The sequence below is a fragment of the Dermacentor variabilis genome, chromosome 3 (assembly GCF_050947875.1).
Source record: "Dermacentor variabilis isolate Ectoservices chromosome 3, ASM5094787v1, whole genome shotgun sequence".
NCBI classification, from domain to species: Eukaryota; Metazoa; Arthropoda; class Arachnida; order Ixodida; family Ixodidae; genus Dermacentor; species Dermacentor variabilis.
This window is the reverse complement of record NC_134570.1, coordinates 80,072,072-80,091,229: the sequence shown is the minus strand read 5'-3', so window position 1 is coordinate 80,091,229 and position 19,158 is coordinate 80,072,072. Positions and strand designations below refer to the sequence as shown.

At 47.6% G+C, this 19,158-nt stretch overlaps 1 protein-coding gene across 5 annotated transcripts in view; it reads left to right on the top strand.

Moving 5' to 3' along the window:
* Positions 1–19,158, top strand: part of RapGAP1 (Rap GTPase activating protein 1) — a 314,819-nt gene that overhangs the window by 272,883 nt on the left and 22,778 nt on the right. For all 5 annotated transcript variants that reach the window (XM_075685746.1, XM_075685745.1, XM_075685748.1 and 2 more), the window contains 2 exons: positions 1,019–1,148; positions 5,180–5,337. In XM_075685746.1, the coding sequence (XP_075541861.1) occupies positions 1,019–1,148; positions 5,180–5,337 (288 nt within the window). The remainder of the gene's footprint in view (positions 1–1,018; positions 1,149–5,179; positions 5,338–19,158) is intronic.

Below are 19,158 nucleotides of genomic sequence, written 5' to 3'. Positions count from 1 at the left end.
GTATACTCCGTACGCTGTGTTATTCGTTGTGCGTAACGTTTTCCTTTTTGTCTGGGATAAATTAATCTAGAATCCACGGGATAAAAGAGATCTTAGGCCGCTTTTATCTCGACGAACATTTGGTTTATTCGTGCATGCCCCCGTGTATGCGCAAACTTCCGTAAAGTTCGAACCATTTTTAATACTTGGATAAGCGTTTGGCTATGGAAAGAAGAATGATAGGTGTAACGTTAAGGGATAAGAAAAGAGCAGATTGGGTGAGAGAACAAACGCGAGTTAATGACATCTTAGTTGAAATCAAGAAAAAGAAATGGGCATGGGCAGGACATGTAATGAGGAGGGAAGATAACCGATAGTCATTAAGGGTTACGGACTGGATCCCAAGGGAAGGGAAGCGTAGCAGGGGGCGGCAGAAAGTCAGGTGGGCGGATGAGATTAAGAAGTTTGCAGGGACGGCATGGCCACAATTAGTACATGACCGGGGTTGTTGGAGAAGTATGGGAGAGGCCTTTGCCCTGCAGTGGGCGTAACCAGGCTGATGATGATGATGATGATGATGAAGCGTTTGGCTGTGATGCTGCGTTCTGGAATATTGTCAGCGTGCCGCGCTTTGATGCAAACAAGTAGAGGTGGTGCAACTGTAAGCGTTCAAGCTAAACAGCACCGCCGCCGCCTTTAATGTGTCCCATGGCGCGTCAACGCATTCATAATGTTGTTATATATATATATATATATATATATATATATATATATATATATATATATATATATATATATATATATATATCAGTTCTTCGTTCTATCAGATTAGTTTTTGTTCCCTTCCGTCTCCGGAAAGACCCTGGCAACTCCACCATTAACTTGTCCATTATGCTCCGTGTTAAATTCGTTCCCATTTTGCACCTCGGTCACGTTGTGGGCGGGGACCCCGCAATTATGCGCACCTATTACCTCTAGTCTAGCCGCTCTAACATTCTTCTTTCTTTTTCTGCCTACATCTCGGCTGTTTTCACCTCAGGTTCCGCGGTGGCCTGGACACGCAGCACGGCCAGACGGGCCAGGAGTCCTTCTACACGTCTTTCAACGGCTGCGAGATCATGTTCCACGTCTCCACGCTGCTGCCGTACACGGAAGGCGACGTGCAGCAGGTGACCTTGGGCTCGTTTTAATTGTTCTCACCACGCCAGTCCCAGATAGCGTTTCAGTTTCTTGGTGCATTTCTTTCTAAGCACATTGGGGTTGCCCAGTTCGTTTGTGTGGCTAGTAAGATATGGCATATACGAAAGGTTGCACCTGAATATTTTTCCGGCGACTGTTTCACTGTGATAAGCGAGAAAAAAGGGAACATCCGAGGGGATCGATTCTTTTTTTTTTTTTTTTGTCACAATCGTACGTATATGCGAAGTGACAGATCGGCCCTGAGAATGTTTGTCGCGAGTGGCGCCGGCTAACGCTACCAAAGCTAATCCTGTACACAAATACCCAAGAAAGTGGCCGGAGGAATGGCGCCACGGTAACTTGATTAGCAAAGCACCGCACGCGTAATGTGGCTGGGTCGGGCTCGGTACATACTTGCGGCAAGTTACGTTTTCGTCAGCTTCCATTTGCCTATACCTGTTCGTTTTTTTTTTCTATACGTTTCGATGAAATATAAGAATTAGCTTCCCCTATGCTTTCCTTGGCTTTATTCTCTGTCACTTTCTATGATAGTTGCGTGTGAGTAACTCCGCCCTGCCTTCTTGATCTGGGTCAAGTACGCGAATAAATTGGCACCAATGAAGCATTTTTTAAATTTGTTTTCACTATTATGTAGCGCTTTCGAAACTCTCTCTGCAGTTAATTGGCGACGAAATACTAAGAAACGATGGATGTGTACATATTAGCTGAGGAAATGAATGCGAGAATGCTTTTTTTGAACTTTTCTCGAAGTGGCTGGGAAAATGATGCCGTTGCGATGTCGCTGATCTAGCGGTATTTTCACACTTTAAAATTCTTTATTTATTCATTTATTTTTTCCTCCTTGTTTGCAAGCGGCACCCAGGAAAGTTGTTAGGCAGAACTCTGGCTGCATTTTCGAGACCAGCGTAATCCTTGCTTTCTTTTTTCACAGCATAAGCGGTTACCTACTGCCTCGACCAGCCGACGCCAAAGTATAGGATGTGGCGGGAGCTGACGCAAGAGCGCCAAAATGGCGCCGTCACCCGCATTACGTTCTTTGCGCTCGTTCTGCCGCGTCAACTGTTACGACAGACGCATTTATAATGTCAAAAAGTAAAACATACTTAAAGTGGCTGGTGTTAAGCGCTTTCCTAAGTTGTCCCTTTAATCAATTCATATATTTATTGCGATATTGGAAAATGTCGGCATCAAAAAATGTAAAGTTGGGGAATAGCTCCTTTTATATGTACCTGCAGCTCGTGCAACCTTGTTGCAAGGGGCCGCTGTAGCATCGCAAGTGGCTTGACACGTGGGAAAGCGTAATGGTAAATTCCACTGGTCGATCTAGAACGGGGTGTTGGATCCACGAAAAATCAACAAAATCGGGCACGGGGCTGCCCAATCCAGATTGACCAGCGAAAAAATAAACACGCTCCGGCAGGGACTGCAGCGGAAGTTGGGCGCCCGCCATATCCGCCAGCTATATCGTGATTTCGTCATTTGCACCTTAAACACCATTTCGTAAAGCACGTACAAATCGTTGTAGTCGCTGCTGCTACTTTACGAGGAACTAGAGCTGCTCTCAGAACCGCTTCAAGGCAAGAAGCACTGCCGCACGGTTGAACGACGCCATTTCGAGCGCCGTTACTAGATTACTAATAACGTTGTTCTACTAGTAAACCTAGTTACTAGGTCTACCATTAACTAGTAATCGTGTTCTACTACTATGGTGTTTCTAATCTAGTAACGTTGATATCGAGAATGTAAACAACTGCACAAGTTTACCAAACAACGCCTCAAAAAGGATTGAAAACAGCCAAGCCACCCGAGCAATCCGGAAGTGACGCCAACGAGTCGTCGGAGTTCCGGTGAAATCCGTCTCTGCTGGGCGGATCAACGAGGCGCGCTCCGTCGCGGAGCCGGTTGATCCCAATCGACCAGTGGGAAAACGCAAACTTGCACTTAATCGACCAATGGAATTCAATTTCTTTGCCAGGGAGCAAGAAAACGTGCTCCAGATCGACCAGTGGAATTCACCATAAGAGTCGCGGATGCGGTCTTTTGTTCACCGCTGTATGGTTCGGCCATAGAGAGTGCGCGCATTAACGTGCCCGACTATTATGTGAGCCGGAAGCGGCACCATGCCGCATACTTCTACATGCACGGCCGCGGTGCAAGGATTGGTATACCGGATCGCTTAATTTACTGGAAACACGTATCGCACGCACTATAGCTAAGCAGAACTAAAGTTACGACACGATAGTGTTTACACGCACGTACTTCAAGTGCGTGTAGGCGCTGTGTACTTCACGTGTTCGTGTCTGTAGTCTGTAAGAATGCTGCCAGCATCACTCTCGTGCATGGAGTACGAACGTGAACAGGAAAACTATACACGGCGTATATTCGCGTCCTTTATATATTTTATCAATTTTCTTTTATTTCTCTTTTTTATTCTGCTAGGCAACGATACGACTTAAGCGCATTCGGTGTCAATTTCGAGTAGCGAAGCTTAAGACGTGCGTTACTTCGTTCCTTCCTGTTCAAATTTTTTCGCCACATTATAGCACGTACGAGCCATACTATATCACTATGTAGTCATACTGCTTCATTATAAAACGGGATACAGATGAATGCCAGTGGACTAACCGATCCGCATCATTAGGGCTTTTCTGAGCTTCTGTGCAATTAGGCGAGTCAGTATTTAGGAAGGATTATTTCCTAGCAAATGTAGCCGTATATCTCGTAATAGGCCACAACTGTATACACACAGTATCGGAAAGCGGCCCCCTATAGGGCTTTTCTTCTTCTCCGCGAAAAACACCGAAGTGCACACGACAGCGCGCGTTCCCTCGAAACGCACTGATTATTGCGCGGCACACCCCGGCTCTCCAGGCGCTTCACTGGAGCCATTGTGTCTTTCTGCGGTCGTCAGCAAGGTATGTCCGCCACTCGTCACACTTGTCGCGCTCGATGAAACGCGCGCGCGTCACCCCCGCGCGTGGAAAGGTCAGGGCTTCACCGTCGCCAAGACGTATAGGAGGCACAGCGTCTCGACCGAACGTCGCGTAGAAATCAGGTCTGCGTGGTGTGGGAGCGGCGGTGCGGTGTCTGAGGTCTATTAAGAACAGAGGTTGCGCAGCCGCGGCGTTACCAAGATAATTGATGAGCTAAGGCGTCGTTCGGATTGACTCGCCTCTCCTAATGAGGGAGCGCGCTGTACCGTGGTGCGAGCGGACAATGTGTGCAATCAAGACTGCGCCCCTCCCCCTCCTCTCTCTCTCTCTTCCTCTTATATAGAGCCCAGACTGCCTTCACGCACTCGGTTCGTTAGCGGAAATGGAAACACTCTGCGAATGTGTGGGCTCCTCGAGGAACAAGAAGGAACGGTTCGAGATTAATTGGCTACGGTTTATAGCGTGCTTTGGTGCGGATCCACGTGGTATTTACGTTATTTAAATTCGGTGGATCCACTATGTGCTTAATTAACAATACTTCGTTTGTTGTCATTACTTTCTGCAATGTGGCTTGGCTGCTAATTCTAAACGCTTCCAACTCGCTTGTCTGCGGGTTTCATTTTAAGCTGCTGTCCGGAGATTGGCAGCGGGATAACAAACGACACTCCAGCACCTGGTTTCCGTAACGTTCATACTTCCTAGTTTCTTGCGAAGGCTTGCTGAAAGTTTATTGGGAAAACTCTGAGCACGCTTGCTGGTGGCACTCTGTAAAACTCAGTGGTCATTGAAGCTCGTAGTTGAGTTATGTATTGGGAGGTCACGAAATTGGCTACAACTTCCTCAACTCCCTATGCTCAGGAAAAAAAAAAAACGCACGGCGATGAACGTGTTGAACTGGCGTGTAAATGTCTTAGTAATCTCTAGTGAAACATTTGCGTGCTCCAATGCCACCCTCTCGCCGTAGTTATTCTTGTCTTCTCGCACGGCGCCGCATCTGAGGAAAACTGTGAACGGCGACCGTATACCGCCACCGTAACTGACGCACTGAAAACCTAATCCACTCGCAGCTCCAGCGCAAGCGGCACATCGGCAACGACATCGTGGCCATCGTGTTCCAGGAGGAGAACACGCCCTTCATGCCCACCATGATCGCCTCGCACTTCCTGCACTCGTTCGTCGTGGTTCAGCCCGTCAGGACGGGACGCCTGCACATGGGACGCCAAAGGTATCTGTATATAAGAGCCCGACTTGACCGCCTTATCTCTACATGTGTACTTGCCCCTAAAGTAGCACCTTTCACAGCTCCTTAAGGCACGGGGTACCGTTTACGGTGCTTTTGGCGATAGTCGTAACCTGGACGGGTAAAAGATTGCGTGACGGAACATTGGACGCAGCGTGCCTAACGTCAGAGCAACTATAACCCCTCTTGTAGATCGGCGCAGGAGTCCGTAGCGTTTATATGGCTGACGCCTGTAATGTGCCCGGCACTTAATGCGAATTCATTATAGCGGAGACTCGCGAAGGCTCCAGGCAAGTGCCTGCAACAAAGTTCCGCAAATATTTTGAGTGCTACCATGTCAATATTTAAAACAATAGAAATTTGGTGGACGCTTAAGCTTCGCCTTTGAGAGCGGAACGCGATAGCGTTTAAGGACCCCCTACATCTTTTCATGCTTCCCGGCAACTGAAGCTTATGTAACCGTAATGTTTATTGGGAATCGCTGGCTGCGAACGCTATGCGACTAGGCAAGCTTTGTCGTAGAAACGGGGCCGCTCGCACGGGTCGATCTCCTGTGATTGTTTCGTACTTTTAATATTTCATTCCGAGAAGAGCTAACATAAAGGACATGCGCTGTCGGTGTTTTTTTTTATTACATTTGTTTGTGGGCTGCCGTTCTCAAAATTCCGAGGAATAACTTTGTAAAGAAGGAAAAACAAGGTGTGAGTAACTTTGGTGGTACATAAGTGGGTGGGTGTGCGTGGTTCGAAATATTCCGCGCTCTAGCGTTAAATGTGCAGTAGTTGCCTGGCCGGCCAACACGGCTGCCAAGGTGATGATTATAATGATGATGATGATTTATTAAGGGATCGCTCGAAGGCCTATTATGTGGAATATGAAGGAGAGTGAGGGGGGAGACATATTCGGGAACCGACGCAGGAGCTGCGCGTCCTTGGCGAAACCCAAGAGCGAGTTCAGAATGGCCCTGTCGGAATCCGCCGATCCGGTCGCGCCGGCCTAATCCGCTCCTCGTGTGACGTAAAACCACTCTATTCGGGAGAGTAGCGACACTCGCTTCCGCGCGCGCGGGCTCTTCTCTCAAATTCCTCTCGTATTTCACTCTCCTGCGGGCCGGCGTACTGCGCACGGCCCGCATTTCCTACCAGCGGCTGACGGGCGCCGCGGAGGAAGCATTGCGCGCTCGCTGTTTCGTCCGTTTAAAGCATTGTTGCGGAATCAATCGCCTAACGGCACTGGTACGACTGTGGTAGAGTTACGATGGGTCGCGCTGACGAATATTTTTCGAAAAGGTATCCGAAATAAATCGGCGGAAGCGCTCTAACATGTGGCTATCCAGCAGTAGTTCAGTCCCTTGCTCATCGTGACCGATGAGCCCACCCGCGGCGCGGCGGGATGCGGCACGCAGAAAATTTAAACATTGCGAACAGCTCGTGCGATCGTTTCGTATGCGTGGCGTTAAATAAGCGTAAGATAAGCAAGAATGTACGTGATAGCTTTTTTTTTTACAAATCCGCCTTTATGGAGCGCACCGAAGGCGCTTGGGCACGCGTTTGAACTTCGCTACGTCGCTTTCTTTTTTTTTTGTCATTACATGGTACTTAGGAGATGTTGTCGCCTTTAGTTCATGCCGGCTACTACTTTTCACGTAGAGATTAAAAAATTAACTTAAACGCGTGAAAACAAAAAGTCAACTCGAGAATATAATAACAAAGTCCAGTCACATAAGTATACAGTAAAGCCACACTAAAACTAAAAGTCAACTCAGAAACACAGCAACACAAAGTCCAGTCACATAGATGCACTAATGTAAATACAAACACCGGTTACACAACTACACTAAAATCAGGGCACACAAGAAAGTGCGGATTAGATTCAAATGAAGGTACATTAATGCAGGCACTGAGTTAGCCAAAGTTGGGTTAAAAAGAATCCCGTGGAATGAGCTTATCCCACTTAAACTCTCTCCTCAATAGTTTCTGAGAATATTGCTCGCTTCTACAAATCTTTGAAGGGCCAGTAACGCTCGATCAAGGACCTAAGATCTTCCTGAAGCTGAAGGGCCTGCGGTCTAATGCCACTAAATCGCGTGCTAGGCGTTGTCTGTGAGCGTCGTGTCGCGGACATTCTACCAGAAGATGTTGTGCATCCTCATCCGCGTGGCCACAAGTGCATTCCGGGCCGTCAGCTCTTGAAACTTTATGTAGAAAGTGTTCTGTGTACGCGGTACCGAGCCGCAGACAGGGAACGAGTGCTTCAAAGGCTCTGGTTGTACCTAATGTGGACGGGATTGCGAATTGAAGCGATGGGTCTATGTGGAAGAAATGTGAAGATGTCAAGTTCTGATCGAACCAGGTCGCTTTGCAACCACGGGTCGAGGTCTGCCTTATTATGTGGCGCAGTTCGCCTTGCGTTAGAGGAGGACCATGTGTGGCGTTATTAACATGCGCTCGTCCAGCTCTCTTGTCTGCTGCAACGTTTCCAGGGGTATTGCAACGGCCAGGTATCATTGTAACCTGATTGTGCGATCCTCTTCACTTGCTTTTGTGAGTTCTTTAGGAAAGACTATAAGGACCCCATTTCATCCCTTTTCATATTTTTTTTCTCACGATTTTATTTTTGTCACGCTCTTCTTTCCGTCTTTACTTCCCCTTTCCCTTCCCCTAGTGCAGGGTAGCAAACCGGAGGTTTTAAGTCTGGTTAACCTCCCTGCCTTTCTCTCATTTGCATCTCTCTCTCTCTCTCTCTCTCTCTCCTTTAGGGTCTCGTAAACTAGCGTCATGTTTTGCGAATTGCTGATGTCACCGTAAAGTGAAGACAAAGCTGCCCGCGAGTCACAAAGGATGGCCCATTGTTCCCCCGTTTGCATTGAATTTGCGTATCGTAACAAATACAACATTGCAAAAAGCCCAGATGTTGTTGATGGTGTCGCATAAGATAGTTTAAACGTCCGTATTTGGTTCCATTCTGCAATGACAGTCAGCTGTAGAAGAATTTCTTTGGCAAGAACCATCTGTATTCGCTTGAATATAGCCAGGGTATCGAAAGTATATCTGGTATAACTTTTTATTTATTTATTTATTTATTTATTTATTTATTTATTTATTTATTTATTTATTTATTTATTTATTTATTTATACTGCGGTCCTGCTTCCAGGACCTTAGCAGGGTGCATACAAAGTGAAATTGAAAAATTTAAGTACAAGATAAAGCGATACATAACATAGGTCACTCGCGATGTGCAAATGCAAGCAGTTACTGAACCACACACAGTAAATCACTCGCTACATAAACATAGGCGCGACTAAAATAATGGCAGTAAGCATTGGGTTACAACGTCATCAGTAAGATTATTCCATTCAACAATAGTTCTAGGAAAAAAGGAAAATTTGAAGCAATTCTTTTTAGTAGTTAACGCTAGTTGTGCTGATAGCATGAGCACATCTCGTTTGCGAATAATCCCTTCAACCGAAAGTTCAATTTTTGCCGAGACGAGTCGTCATGGAGGGTAGGAGATATGTGAACCAGAATTCGTGGTGTGGTAGTAGATTTTGGTGCACCCGAATCTGATGTTCGCCCTGTCTCTCTCAATAACGGCAATTGCTTGTGGGTACCTTTTGTGCTGCACTGAAACGCGAAAGTAACGCTTCATAATGAACCAACTACAACTGCAACATGTAAATTTTATCAGAAATGAGGCGGCAAATGATTCTCCTTGCTGGTATTCTGTGTAACAAGTGGCGAATAAAGCACGCCAGCCACATAACGTTACTTTAATGCTTCTGGCTGCTCCTGCACGGTGGATGCCGACGTAACTTTACACAGCTGTTAAGTGATATTTCTTTGTCCATTCGTAACGCCACAGTCTCAAGAGTGGGTACATATAGCATGCGTTAGAAAAATCAAGCCAATTTCTCACGTTCACGCATGAGAATTAAGATAACGTTATTTGGTTTGACAGTAAACAATTTGTCGCTCGCGATTTTTTATCCTTCAAGCCATTCGCTGCCGGCGTCCTAGAACTTCCGACGCCTAACTCCACGGAACGGTGGAGCTTCCCGGGATGCGAGTGAAATTAATGAGAGATGTTTCAGAGACTGCTTTAACCGTTCGCTACTTGTGGGCGCATGACTCGGGAGAAAAATGCGCTTGGACATTATCCTCGGAGTAGGTCTTGTGACCTTAGAGTTTTTTTTTTGTTTGTTTTAAGAGCGCAACTCTTAGGCACCCGTTATGGGTTGAGTGTCGCCGTCCCTCGGCGTATATGCGCGAACACGCTCGTTCCACTGCTCGCGCGTTCGTCTTCGTCTTCTTCAACAGCTGGCTCTGATGTCGCTCATTATGCCAGCGTTCCCGTGCTGCCACTTGCTCTGCGAAGACGCTGACGGTACTGGTCCACTGCCAGTCGGTCCGGGTGATTTCGGTCTCAAATTCTTGGCCTCAGTGTATCGCGAAATGAAAAACAAGCATACAGCTGCGCTCAAATTTCGCGCTAGGAAGTATCGTAACCGTCTGACTTTCTTTTTTTTTCATTGGTGAACGTAATTTTATCGGGCAAATGCAGCCTTCAATACGATTGTAATGGACGCGAAATTGAACTCGTTAAACATTTACGCGTTGTATTGTGCCCAATGAACTAACACCATCCGTTAAACCACACTGAACTGGTTAATAGAGCCGACAAACAAATTTGTGTGGAAGTCTTTATTTTTGGGGCGAAAATTGAACCAATCCAAGGTGCTCGCTGGAAACGTTTTTAGACACACAAAATATATAGTTTTCATTTATGGCTAACCAGTACGAATATCGCTTATATAAAACAACGAAACACGGCTTTGGCAAATCAGTTCTGAGAAAGCCCGCAAGATGGAGGAAAGTACATAAAAGCGAAAAATTGGCCTGGCTTTCATACAGTGTACATAGCTTTCATATAGTATACAGCTATAAATAATCCACGTATGGGTAAAAAACAAATACGCATATCACAAATATCTTCTACATAATATCTTCACAAATATAAACAGTAAGACAGGTAATTTTATTATAATGTATTATTGCGAGCATATAACATTGTTAGCGTATCTTTACTGTATTCCTTCACTCTTCTTGCACATTCGCTTTCTGTATTATGACGCGAACAGTAAAATAAACGAAAAAGAAGTTACCGAGACGCTTTAAACACCCGCTTTATGTGCAGTTTACCGGTGTTCTGCTGTAAACTGAACTAAGAGTGTGGCTTGCAAAAATTATAAAAGCCTTCGTGCAATCTTGTCTACAGTTATCAGGAGAAGTACAGTACTTGCCTCGCACAGAACGGCGTACGTTGAAGGGGCGGAGTCTTTTTCTTCCGGTGTTGTGCAACCAGTAATTTCGGCGCACGACGTCTCGTTTTCTTTGGGGGACTGTAAACAACGCTAGCGCTTTTACCGGCGGCCTGCGGCATTAAAAAGCACTGCAGCCAGGCATTCTTCCGTCAGACGAAGCTCACGTGCGCCGTGGCAGCGCGACCAACACATGGCAGGGGAATGGCAGCCGGAAAAAAGAGTCTCAGTTTTGCCCGAAAGCCGAAGCATCGATTGCGATAGCAAGTTGGTGGACAGCTATACGAATTGAGGATAGTACTTTTATCGGCCGTGTAAGCTTGTAAGCAAAGGCATGCTAACTACATTAACAACCATGGTGTCACGCGCGCTCAAGAAAACATGAACACATCTCACTGGATGACCGCGGAAACTCTCTTTCAAAACGCTGGAGCGAAGAAGCGCGGCAGCAGCAGCGAGCGAATTGACCTTCGTGCTGGGTCTCGCATCTACGCGAACTAAGCCGCGAAAACACAGCGTGCGGCGGTCTGTGTCTCTTTCACAGATAGCTTTCAAGGTACAACGGCCCAGAAAGGGCGGGGGGGGGGGGGTTGCTGTATTTTGAACCTACCCTACCCTACCTCCTGAGCCTAGCGCGCGACGGAAGACATGCGCTTCCTGCTCGCTTTCCTCCATGCGTGCGCGAGATTGAGCCGCGATCCCCGGCTCACCGTGGCACACTTTCACTCTCACATACAGCGTACGGCGCGCGGCGACGATTTTATCGACCTGGGACTTTATACGGAACCTCACGGCTATGGCGACGCCGACGGCGGAAATGCGCCTGGAGTGTCCGCGTAGTTGCTATCGCAATAAAAGTAAAACATAGCCAAAGCAAGTTTCGCGATGTCTTTGTGATGGGAGGCGTAGTTGATAGGGCGATTTCGTGCGCTGCAGCCAATCAGTGCTCAGGAAGCGCCTGCGCGGCTACAGCGAGGATGAAGGAGAGGAGCACAGTGGGCGCAGCTGGGGAGGCGCCGGCAAAGGTCTAAGAGTGTCGCTACTTTCCAAAAAAAAAAAAAGCGTCCGTTTTGCATCACAGGAGAAGCATTGATTTCGACACAAAATTGTTAGACGGCTATAAATAAAGTTAGTCGTTTTATCAGCTGCATAAACTGCTGTAAACATACGCTTACTAACTAAATTAATGAGCGCGTTGTCAGGCGCGCACACGCGAACACGAACACAGCTCGCTCGATGATCGCGGATACTCGCTGTCAGAAAGGTAGCGTGATGAAGAGCAACAGCAGCGGCGAAGGAATTCCCCTTCGTGCTGCATCTCGCTTCAACGCGAACTTGGCGCGCCAGAACGGAGCGCACACGAAGCCAGTGGCTTATCCGACCGGCTACACTTCGAACCCAGTTCAGATAGGATGCGGGCGGCTGCGTTCAGCCGCAGCTGGAGTACAAGAGGAGATACGCACTAACCTGCCCTCTTCGTGCACCCCCCGTCTTACCCCCCCCCTCTTCTTCTAGCACGTGTGAAAGGATGATGCACACATACCCATCCTTCCTCCCTTGCGAGCGCGAGAAGACACCAGCGCCTCAAGCCACCATACTTCTCGGTTCACCCTCGCAAGTTTTCCTTCGCGCCTACAGCATACGACGCGCGGCTGCAATTTTATCGCACTTGGACATTGTACAGAAAATCACGATGACGCTGACGGCGGAAATGCGCCTGGAGCGTTCATATAATTGCTATCGCAATGATAAAGTGGCTTAATATACGTAGGACGACACTCGCACTGCCCTCATGTGGAGGTCCGGATGCTGAGCACTCCCGATGCTGGCACTCCCAAAACAAATTAGCCACGCCATAATGGGGTCACTGATGTGTGGCTCCTGGGATGCTTCTTAGTCTTCGGAGGCTGTTGAGGGACCGGGTTCCTGCGACGTGAGGGAGTCAGCAGACGGGAACGGAGGGCTTCTCTCCCGGCGGTGGCCCGTACCGTCGCCACCGTTCTAAGAAGCACGCCCGGTGTGAGGACAAAGTCCATGCATAGGAGCCTATGGAGCTGCAGCTGCCCTGACCTGGGAAGACCCGCGGGCAGTGAGCTTGGGGAACACTAGCACTGAGCTCCGTATTTCGTCGGTTGGCTGCTGCTCTCAAGAGCCCCGCCCAAGTCGTACGGCGGTCCTGCTGTCGCGCTGATTGTGCTGGTGGAGAGGGATGCTGAAGGATCACCGCAACGAAAGCGAAACCAGCTTGGCGTTTATCACAATGCAACAAAACACAAGAAAACAATGTGCAATCTAATTGCCAGGGTCATATATAAGGAGAAAACTCGGTTTATTCTTTATTGTTACTCAGCATTTCCTTAAATGTGAAATTCGGGACCTCTGGCCTTCCCGACTGGGTTAAATCGGGACTGGAGACTTTTATTCAAACGTCGAGACTGTCCCCGACAAATTCGGGAAAGTTGGCAGCCCTATAGTCACCGCGCCCGATGTGGTTCCACGCCTATATTTGAACACGATAACGACATGCAGTCGAAGTCCGCCACCGAGAGAGAAATTCGAAGCCTCTAGAGTCCACTGGTGCGCGATATCGAAAAACGAAGCGCATACCTCGGAGTGCCTCCGCAAAGGGGTCAACGTCCTGAATATTGTCTGTACCAGTTCCATTAGGTATTGGCGATATTTTCTTACTTGAGAGGATTTCTTTTTGTCGTTGACTGGAAATGTCATCGTCGTAGTTCGCTGTGTTCTTCAGTCCTGTATAACGACCCATGCTGTCTGACTGGTATTTTCTTCTTTGCTTTCTTTATTGGATTGCTTGGTCATATCAGGCTAATGGTTCCTTTCTAGATCTCCTTTCTCGAACTCCTTTCATGATTTTTTTTTCGCCTTCAAGTTCAATATGGGAGCCGTTTAGGCTATACAGCGGGCACACCTTTTTCTAAGGAACCCACCGCACGACTGTATTATGTTATGTAATGTTCAAAATACAAACTATACAAAGGTCGCGCCGAAATAAATGCTTTCCGCAGTGAAGTGACGCAATAAGACGAAATTATCTGCTTGAATGGCGCAGCAGAGAGGAACCCTTTTATTGAATATAGTACAGATTATTCGCAATCGCTGGACCGTGCTCTCGCCAAATATTCGTCGGAACATTCAGTTCAGGCGAGTTCAGACGAGCGAATTTGAATGTGGACGCTGAATCTGGGCCAGGAATGGAAATCGATTGCTGCGCGGTGCGTTGACAAGACGTCATTGCAGTTCCTTCTATTGCTGCAATATGCGGACAGAGAATTCTCGCTTATTGGAGAATTCTGGAAATATATAGTGCACCGAAAGTTAAAGAGCGTGCGGCAAGCGCCTAATGTAACTGAACCTAGGAGGTAGTTTGCGAATTGGGCAAGCGCGGTACCGCCGCTGCCGGTGTTCCTTGGGAGCGCACTAAGACGTCCGTCTTATATTTATAAGTGCTCAACCACGGCCGGTCTGGAGGGGTGCGCGCGCTCCCCTGGAGACCGGCCGTGGCCCAACGCAATTGCGTCTTTTTGCGTACGCTAGAGGGAGCCTAGTGCCGAAAAATAAAATTGTGCCGGAGTCACTGCACCATGCGCGGGGCAGATCAGAAACACGGCTTGAGCTTGCTTGTACGAACATCCGGTAAATGTTCGCTAACTATTGACCCGCTTATTGTGTACATTACAGTTCCCGCTCGCAAAAAAGCCAGGTACGTAACGGACGCGCGACTTATCATTTTGTATAAACAGTCATACCGTATAGCAGAGCCGCGCTGCTATACAGGAGCGACGAGACGACGCAAAGAGTGGGCGGTGCAACGCTTGTTAGTCAGCTGAACCCTTTTATGCATTTAACAAACACGCGGCACTGCTTCCAATGCTCTCTCTTTCTCTCTCTCTCTCTCTCGTGTTTATTGCTTAAAAGTGGCCAATAGCCTCGCTTTTGCTTTGTTGTTTAGTATCCTTCGTAGATGACTTTAGCAGACGCGAGAAGAGGCGCCGTCACGTTGTACGGACGTACGATGAGGCCTAATAGGCTGACTGCGCATGAGGTTGGGTACCCATGCAGTCTGCAAGCTGCAGTTATTACTCGCACGACCGCGTCTGGCGTCGCAATACTTGTTGCTAGCAACGAGTCGGTTTCATCGCAGAATTTCTATCGGATATATATCACAAGGAAAAAATTTTGGAGGACGCTTAAGCTTCGCCTTTAAGAGTGGAACGCGATATCATTCAAATATCCCTGACTGCAGCTTCTCACGCTTCCCAGCAACTGGAGTGTATATATATATATGTTACCTAATGTTTGCCTGGGAACGCTTGCCGCGAACGCTATGCACGAAGGCGAGCTTTGTGGTAAAACCACGGAAAATGACGGCCTCTTGCGTGGGCCGCGATGCGGTAAAGCCCCTTAAACTTCGTAAAGTAGTGCCACGCTTTGAAGAATGCCGCCTCCTCCTCGAGCGCTCTGGCCGAAGCCGACGCCGCGCCGCTATTGGCCTAATGGCATCACGTGGCCCCTTGCGCCGGCTTCGTTTGTTTACAGTCACGCTTCAGTGCCATTTTTGCTCGAGAAGCGGCGCTTGTTGGCTCCATTCCTTCCATTCGTATTCTGCGTTGTTTTGATTTTGTGAACGCCTTGAAGGATGTTTTGTGGCAAGTGCGACGTCGCTTCACGTCATTTTCTCTTACCATGACCTGCTGCGCGTTTTGATGCCAATATAGTTTTAGAAAAGGCAAGAATATGTTCGCGATACCGTCCGGTAAGCGCAACGGGTTAAGAAGAACGACATGGCTTCACCGAATCGGGAGGGAGAACTTCCGACCAACTTCCTCCGCGCGACTATGCGATGTAAGTTGTGGGTCTCTCAGAGTATTGTATGTGCCATGCTTGCGTACTGTGCTGCGGGCAATAACGTAGTAGATATTGCACAGTTCACTGCGCATGTTGTCAATTGTACGCACGCTTTAACACGATTTTTATGCAACGTCTGCTTTGCTTATATGCGCACTACGTGGCCGTGTTAGTCATATTTGGTGCGCTTAATCGTTTTGAACGCCAACCGGCTTGAGTTCGCGGGCACGCGAGGTTGCGTGCGATAACATGATTACGAAATTTTTAAGATTCAGCGCAGTCCTTTTGATAAAGTTTCAGTCTCGATCATGAAAGCGCCTCAGGAGAGCAACTCTCTGCCTTTTGTGGTTACTTACTAGCCTTCTTTAGATAGACTTGCTTTGCTTGCCTCATTTGTTCGTGTTCCTCGTTGGCGGTCGCCCGGTGGATTTGCGATACAGAGGCACCGATGAAAAGCGTGCGTGCTCCCCCAAAACCGTGTTACGCGGTGCGTTCGTCGTCGAGCGACCGAATCATAGGTAATTGAGACGTATGTGCTAATTCGCGTGAGCTTCAAAGTGTGCAAAGCTTAAGATGCGGCGGTGGAGCACTCGCAAAGAAAACGTGCGGTCGCCCGCCCGTTCCCTGGCTGGTTTTAGTCGTCGTTCGTGCCTAGACGTTTGCTCGTTCGTTCACACGCTCGTTTAGTCGTTCGTTTAGTCGTTTGCTCGTTCGTTTAGTTCGCGCGCTCGTATAATCGTTCGCTTGCTCGTTCATTCCACTATTAGTTTCTACAGTGGCTATGCCTAATTGAGACGCGCTTGTTGTAGGATCTTAGGCTGGTGCGTTTATTTACGCAATCAGACAATAAATGGTGCACACGGACTTGTGACTGCAAAGGCAAATCTGTAATGCATCTATGTGAAAATAAACTGTTAACTTGCAACTCGAATGCCGTTTCATATCATTTCAACCTATGGATAAAACATCATTTCACTTGCCGCAATTTCGGCCGCGTCATGGCGGGGGGATTCTTTGCGCGATCATGACTTCACTAATAAAGTCATGTCGCGCAAATGTACTTCGAAGGGAGTGCAACCGTCCTCAATGTATGCACCTCAGTGCAACTCGGTTCGCGACAAGTACGTCACTTAGTAAACGGACGAACCAACGCACGATGAAGTGTTATTCGTGATAAGCCATTAACCTGAAAAAAATTGCTTAAGGCCACAGTGGTCTTGTTCGAGATTGAGTCAAGCATTGTTATCGCGCTCCCGCTTCGAGCACGAATGCTAAAAACTTATTTTATTTTCTTGTGTACGCACAGTCCCGACTAGATGATCGGCCGCGGTATTTCTGTCGACGTTGAGACACGAGAAACATAATAGCACCAGCGCCCACCTCTGAGGCTTTGCGCGCGCTTAGATTGGCAAGCACGCACGTTGGCGGCACTGTAGCTTGTAATACACTTTCGAACCTCCGGAGCAGTGGTCTCCGTCGGCCTTTGTAGGTCATAGCTGGTACGCGCCGCGAATTCACATGGTAAGGGCGGCGCGGATTCTTTAGGCTGAGGGCTTGCTGGAAGCCAATAGGTTGTCATTCGATGGTAAACGTGTTATTTACAGCCATTCGCTACAAGATCTTGCGACACGCCCTTGACAAATGTTGCGTACATAATTGTAGGGTACGCGATACATTCGCAGTCGTCAACGCACAGCGTTAACACTCGTTCAGATACTTCTTTAAGAAATAGTTATCAAAAAATGAAACAAAAGCCGCCGTTACCGAATTTGTATAACCATCCGACTAGAAATTATATGCTGTACACGAAGTTACGCGGAGCTGGAAAGCCAACGTGAACGCCTGAAGAGCACTGCCTTGCTATGCGTGCATTCACTTTGCGAAAGGTCGTCTGCTGCGCTCGAGCATCGTAGGCGGCGCCATGGTCGAGGAGGGAGCGTGAAAGAGAGGAGAAACGAGCAGGAGTGAAGGCGGAGGAGGAGAGTGGCACTACTTTACGAAGTTTCAGGGGTTTACCGTGGGTTTTACGATGCGGCGGAGGCGAGCGCCAGCTGGAGCTTATACAAGGAACCGTGCGCGCTGCTACGTGACCCTCAAGACGCCCATCGCACCGGCGCGCACAAAATGGCGGATGACGCGGCCGGTCTGTGAATGCCGCGGCCGGTTTATGTATGTGAAGGGGTTTGTTTGAGTTTTCGCGTAACAGAATTATGTTTTCTCCTATAGTGAAATTACAGCCCGATAGATATATCATATGTATAGGTCGTGCACAAGTCATTGTTCACGATTTTTCTACGTATTTTAGCTTGAGAAATTCAATTAGTTCAGTTAAGGGCTTGCACCATATGGAAGGCCTGGGTATATAGGTCTGGGTGTCATGACGCGTCTGCATTGAGTTTTCTCACTTGATAAAGCAATTATCCATGAGGCGTATGGACGAATTATACCGCCAGGTGATCGAGAGACATAACCACAGAGAAAGAAATTTCAACAAGAGCGGACACTCCCATAGAGCCCAGCGGCTGAATTGACTGTAGCACACCAAGCGGATGGTATTAACACCTTTCGGTTTTGGGCGCGCGCGTTTTGAACACCAGTTGGTACACGCCGCGCCGGCTCCGCTGCTCGGCGAGGTATTCATTTATATTTTTTTTCGCTTCTGCTGAACCCCGCGTGGCCTTGGGGCGGAATCGTTTCATTATTTAGTAGAAATGATTGCGAACGACCTTTCCTAGACTGCGCCGAATCTGTCAGGTGCAATTTCAAAAAGGAAACGAAAGACTTCTTTTGAAATGATGAAATGTTTATTTTGCTCTATATAAATGTTTGTTCCGGGCTTGTCAGTTACTGAATTTACAACATACAGAAACACAGATAGTAATGCATTTAACGGAATTGAAAGCTGAATTCGAGCGAAGTTTTCTCATCGCGTTCGGCGTGCCGCTAAAGCAAGGACAACGATATCGTGCTCGCCTACACTAGTACTTGTGTTGCATACAGTGCTGTTTGACGTATTCCATACTATATGTATGTTGTCTGCCTTCGACAATTTCAGCTAGATTAAAAAAGAAAACATAAGAAGTGCTCAGCAAACATGTACTGTCAGTAAGGTAAGCTCGAGTTGCAATGTCGCATTGTTTTCATAACACATTGGCGATAGGCGCGAAGTCTAGAGGGAAAAAAACGTTATCCTAAATTTTAGATCACATATTGTGTGTTCTTAATATTTCTACTGCACATTTAGTGTTCAGCTGCAGCAGTAAAGGCTTTGTCACAAGTGGAGTACTCGTAGGAAGGCGAGGAAAGTTATGGAGACGACAGTGCTTACAAGGACCTCTGCCAATATTGTGTGTAAACAAGGACACTAAATAAACACATAAGTATGCCCAATTAGTACTCACGGATCCTTGTAAAATGCAATTTAAGGTTTCATGTTGAAAAAACATCTTGGTTTGCGTGTTCAAACAATGCAAAAATAAAAGGTTACAAGGAGATGAACACGTCACTTGAGTAACAGAGGTGAGCAAGGGAAGCCTAAGCCTGCAGCCAACGTTTGAAAAATCAAACATATTTGTGAGGGCGGCGACGAAGATAAGTTCCCACGCTGAGGCTTCCCTTG